Source organism: Bos indicus, chromosome 3, assembly GCF_029378745.1.
Source record: "Bos indicus isolate NIAB-ARS_2022 breed Sahiwal x Tharparkar chromosome 3, NIAB-ARS_B.indTharparkar_mat_pri_1.0, whole genome shotgun sequence".
In the NCBI taxonomy this organism is placed as follows: domain Eukaryota; kingdom Metazoa; phylum Chordata; class Mammalia; order Artiodactyla; family Bovidae; genus Bos; species Bos indicus.
Window position 1 is genome coordinate 16,645,204 of NC_091762.1, and position 5,207 is coordinate 16,650,410.

A 5,207-nucleotide genomic window follows, 5' to 3' on the forward strand; every position below is an offset into this window, starting at 1 on the left:
TACTCACAATTATGTAAAGTTTAAAAATAAAATTAGAAAAAAGAAATAAAATAAAGTTTTGCAGGAAAAAAATAAATAAATAAATAAAATAAATACTCTCACTTTGCTAGCCCCCCCTTTCAATTCTTGTCTTTTCTTCTTCCTTGTGGGTGCTAGCAAGTGAAATCAACCAAGGAAGTCAGTCTTAGGAATGGAATGCTTTCCCTTTGGCGCCCTGGTGCCCAGAAGGGGATCTTGGAATCTTCTGATAGAGATAAGAAGACTTTGGCCCAAGACCAGGCAGATATCCTGAGATGTGGGAGGTGGAAGACTTGAGATCGCGGGGGTGGGCTATGGAGCATCGGAGAAGCATCTAGCTTTCTCTTTTAGAATCTTCAAAGGATCGAAGCCTTTGTACACCAGTCAGGTCCGCGGGTCTGACCATCACAGAGACCCAGGCTCTCAAATCTAGATGCTCTCAGAATTCCTTTCCCTCGCTCGGCCCCCCACCCGCAGCTCCGCACTCCCCCAGATCGTCCACGCCTCCGCCGGACTCCGGCTGCCGACCTCTGATTGCTCCTAGCTCACGTCACTCCCAGTCTGGTCCCGCCCTCTAGGCGCTGTCATTGGTCACTGGGGGCCCGGTACGCGGTGGACGCGAGGGGAGGGGGAAACGAAGGGGAGGGGGCGGGAATTCCCGACTCGAGGCCGGAACCGAGCGGATGCCTTGTAGTGAGACCCTCCAGAGGTGAGTGCTGACTCCTAGAAAGCGGGATCGGGGTCGGCCACTCAGACCTCCCCGAGCCTACGAGCCGGAGTCCCAGCTCTCGCATTCTTCTTCAGCTTCCCGGCACTGTGGTGGCCTCAGACCCCGCCTCCCAGAGCCCGGACTTCCAGACACCGCCCTCAGTTGTTGGGTCAGCCCGTTCCGGGACCCGGGGCTCCTAGGGCCCCTCTTTGGTCTTCTGTCCCGACATCCCAGCCCGTGGCTTGCAACAGTCGCTCTCTGCTTTCAGAGAGATGGCGCTGGCGAAATGGGAGCGGGAAAGCAGCCCAACTCGCCCTGTTCAGGTGGTCCACGAAGCTATCCGTGACATCTCTTCTTGAACCCCTTTCGCTTCATCCATTCCTTCCTGGAGGGGGCGGCTGGCATCTACTTTGCTTAAAGGAGCCCAGCTCCCTAGTTTTGTGGGCGCCTCATGTGAAAGAGTAATGAGCTATTCACACAGTCCCATACCTCAGTTTCCCCCTTGCTAGGTCCCTGAATAAGTCACTTGAAAGGGATAAAATAGGGGAAAGAGGAATAGCCTCAGGTCAGCAGTGGATGAGTCACACTGGGATAGGGAAGGTTCGAAAGTGGCTGAGATGAGGGAGCTGTATTCTGCAGGCCATCCTTCCCTTTTCTTTGATCCCATATTTCCCTGTTACCACTTCCCCACTCACTCTGTCTTCCTAGGTCTGAGAGTCATTGGAGCTACCGCAGCCACCATGGGGCCCTGGGGAGAGCCAGAGCTCCTGGTGTGGCGCCCCGAGGCAGCAGCCTCAGAGGCCCCAGTGCCCATGGGACTGGAGGTGAAGTTGGGGGCCCTGGTGCTGTTGCTGGTGCTCACTCTCATCTGCAGTCTAGTGCCCGTCTGTGTGCTTCGGCGGCCGGGAGCTAACCCTGAAGCCTCAGGTAGGCCTCTCCTTTCCCCTGTTCCATGGATGCTTGGCTTAGGCAAGGCCCTGGGGTTAAGGAAGTGGACCTAAGTGGGGACAGCAAGAGTGACTATTGCTTTGATTGGGTAGTGGGGCCTAAAGGGGGTTCATTTACTCATTCCTCTGTGTTCACTCCTGCCCAGCCTCCCGCCAAAAAGCCCTGAGCCTTGTAAGCTGCTTTGCGGGCGGTGTCTTTCTGGCCACATGTCTCTTGGACCTGCTGCCTGACTACCTGGGTGCTATAGATGAGGCCCTGGCAGCCCTGCATGTGACGGTGAGCCCTGGTCATCTGCATGTGACCCTGTGTATGTGGGTATTCAATCACATACCTCCAGGAGAGGTGGTTTCTATGGATCTGTTCGTGCGTCACTCTATGACTGTGCGAGGACTCTTGGCCTGTGACCCCATGAGCTGTGATTTTTAGTCACAGAGCAGCACAACTCTGTGGGTTCTTAAGCCCTCAGTCCTTATGTGACCTCTGTGTACCCTTTGAGACAGTGTGAGGAACCTTATTGCCAGGTGCATGATCTACTTTGTGGGTGTCTCTAGTTCCAGCCTCCAGGAAGATAATAGTACTCCAAGAATCATCTTTACCCTCTCAGCACTTTCCGGAAGGGTTGGAGATAGAGCTCCCTACAGGCCTGGGATGGGTAGGAGGCAGTTTCTAGGGACCTGGAAGAAGGATATGGGGAAGATCATGTCCAAGGCACAGAACAGTCTTACTGGAAAAACTGAGACAGTTGGAGGAACTGAGGAAGTAACACTGACTGTGACCGTTTATATCTGTGACTGAGTGACCTGTGTCTGTGTGACTGTGTGTAAACCTGATTGTCCCTGTGACAGTATGTGGCTTAGTGTGTGAGCACTTGGGAAAGAGGGCCAGTGCGTGGCCTACATGTCACGCTTTTCTAACGTCAGTGACTTTCAACTGGGGGTGATTTTGCCACCTCTCCAATCCACCGCCCCCTACCCCCCAGGAAACATTCAGTAATGAAATATTTTTGGTTGTCCCAACTCAGAGAGGGAAGGCTTGCCTTGCTCCTAGCATCTAATGAGTATAGGCTAGGGATGCTGCTAAAGATCCAACAGGACGCAGGGCAGCCCTCTACAACAAAGAATTGTCCGATCCCAAATGTTAACAGTGCCAAAATTGAGAAACCATGGCTTCCATGTAACACTGGGAGTGACACCATAATCTGTCCGGCTACGTGTCATCTCAGTCTGTGGCACCAAGTGACTCTGTATTTTTGCATAACTGAGAGTGGCTCTGTGTCTGTGCGGGACCCCAGGTCTGTGTAACTGGGACTAAACCCTGCATCTGACTCTTCCTCTCCCTTCTTGGCTTGTCTCCTGAACTCCATGCTGTCCCCTCTGCCCACAGCTCCAGTTCCCTCTCCAAGAGTTCATCCTGGCCATGGGCTTCTTCCTGGTCCTGGTGATGGAGCAGATCACGCTGGCTTACAAGGAACAGTCGGGACCACCACCTCGAGAGGAGACGAGGGCTCTCCTGGGTACAGTGAATGGTGGGCCACAGCACTGGCACGATGGACTGGGGGTCCCACAGGCAGGCGGAGCCTCATCAGCTCCCTCAGCCCTGCGTGCCTGTGTATTGGTCTTCTCCTTGGCCCTGCATTCAGTGTTTGAAGGGCTGGCGGTGGGGCTGCAGCGAGACCAGGCTCGGGCCATGGAGTTGTGCCTGGCTTTGCTGCTCCATAAGGGTATCCTGGCAGTCAGCTTGTCCCTGCGGCTGCTGCAGAGCCACCTGCGAGCACAGGTGGTGGCTGGCTGTGGGATCCTCTTCTCATGCATGACACCCCTGGGCATTGGACTGGGTACAGCTCTGGCAGAGTCAGCTGGGCCACTGCACCAGCTTGCCCAGTCTGTGCTGGAGGGCATGGCGGCTGGCACCTTTCTCTACATCACCTTCCTGGAAATCCTGCCCCAGGAGTTGGCCACTTCTGAGCAGAGAATCCTCAAGGTCATTCTGCTTCTAGCAGGCTTTGCCCTGCTCACTGGCCTGCTCTTTATCCAAATCTAGAAAGCTCCAAGACAGGCAAGGAAGGTTGGGTACCATGTGCCCTTGACCTCCCTCCCCCTCTCCCAGTGTGTGGGGAAAAGCAAGGAGTGGGGAAGGGAGGTATTGAGGGCCAAAAAGTTCTCTGGGAGATAGGCTTGGAGCCTTTGAGACGGTTTGTCTAATGAGAGGAAATTGGGCACACAAGAGCCTGACCCCCAGGCCCAAGGGACAAAAGATGGTCAAGTCACTAGAGATATGATCAAGAGACAGTAGGATTGGGGAAGACAGTGAGTGCTAGTATCAGGGGTCAGACACTACACATAGGGACAAGCGGTTACTTGTAAGGCTGGAGGTGAGCACCCAACTGCTGTGGGGGAACTGAGGCATAGAGAAGGCACAGGCTGAGTTGGCAGTCCTATTGGTTCTAGCCCATTTCAGCCCTCTTTCACTTGGAGTGGTCTCCTCCTACTTTTCTTAGCTCCTACTTTCATATCTATCTTCCTCTTCCCTTCTCCCAGGGGACTAGTGCCAAATGGCCTCTTCCTGCCAGTTTTGGTACCTCCTCTGGCTTCTCCAGTCCTGCTCACTACTCTATTTTTAAAGTGCCAAATAAATCCCCTCCCTCTTTCTCAAAGCACAAGTGAAGGTGCTGAGCCCTGGCCAGCACATCAGTGGAAGGGGTCTGCTTGCTCCTTGTTTTGGTCCCAGATGGTGAGCTGTGGTAGAAATGTTTGCCGAGCTGGGGTTGGGGGCATGTTGGCAGGGTTACCATCCCCCACTACTGTGCTGCACCCTAGGAGTACTGAACACGCACATGGTGCCCCAAGCCTAGATGATAAACACTGAGCTGCCAAAACTTTTTTTTATACCAGAGGATCCCAAGGGGGGAGGGGAAGGCTCACCCCCAGGGTTATTTTTGGGGGAGGGAGGGCTATGCATAGGGCCATATTCTGTAAAATCTATTTTACTAACTGACCTGTTTTGGGAAATGTTACCCAAATAAAACAAGTTTCTATACATCTGTTCGGTATCTGATTCATTTGTCTTGGGAAAGGGGTGGGCACGTGGGGAATCTGAGAGAGTCTGAGTTTCAGATGTTTAGAGCTGTTTTAATATGCCTGGTCTTACTGTCTTCATTCAGGCCCCTCTAGTCCCTTTCCCAGAAAATGACCAAATTTTTCCTCTTGTCTCTTCCTGCTTCCCTCCCTGTCTCCACCCCTTCCTTTTCCTCCCCTTTTCCTTTACTCTCTTTGAACCCTCGCCCTTCGCATTTGTAGGCTCTGGACCAATATAGAACTACTTTTCCCAGTTTGCCTCACGCAGGGAGGAACCAACAGGGAGGAGCAAAATCCCGGGTCCCGGAGTCAACAGGGCTGCTGGGAAATGGTGTCCGTTTCCTCTCTCGTATTGCGTGACTGGGGCTGTTAAAGAGTCACGTAAACAAACTACAATTCCCGGCGATCCCCGCGCGCAGCAGGTCAGGGCTAGGCTGGGGCCGGGTTCGCGGTGCTCG

General features: G+C 53.6%; 1 protein-coding gene across 2 annotated transcripts; it reads left to right on the forward strand.

Annotated features, from left to right (window-relative positions):
* The first annotated feature begins 632 nt into the window (after positions 1-632).
* Positions 633-4,713, forward strand: SLC39A1 (solute carrier family 39 member 1). Of its 2 annotated transcripts, none has more exons than XM_019954971.2 (4): positions 633-727; positions 1,436-1,654; positions 1,821-1,951; positions 3,059-4,713. In XM_019954971.2, the coding sequence occupies exons 2-4, from the start codon at positions 1,468-1,470 to the stop codon at positions 3,713-3,715; spliced, it is 975 nt and encodes a 324-aa protein (XP_019810530.1). In that variant the 5' UTR covers positions 633-727; positions 1,436-1,467; the 3' UTR covers positions 3,716-4,713. The 2 variants fall into 2 exon arrangements, with proteins under 2 accessions (XP_019810530.1, XP_019810524.1); XM_019954965.2 differs by lacking the exon at positions 633-727 and adding an exon at positions 901-1,050.
* The last annotated feature ends 494 nt before the right edge of the window (positions 4,714-5,207 follow it).

What these genes read in the sequence shown, in the direction of transcription:
- SLC39A1 (XM_019954965.2), top strand. Translation starts at nt 1,014, where the DNA reads ATGGGAGCGGGAAAGCAGCCCAACTCGCCCTGTTCAG. An exon ending in GCCCAACTCGCCCTGTTCAG is followed by an intron (nt 1,051 to 1,435) that starts GTGGTCCACGAA and finishes CTGTCTTCCTAG; the next exon opens with GTCTGAGAGTCATTGGAGCT. An exon ending in TGGCAGCCCTGCATGTGACG is followed by an intron (nt 1,952 to 3,058) that starts GTGAGCCCTGGT and finishes CTCTGCCCACAG; the next exon opens with CTCCAGTTCCCTCTCCAAGA.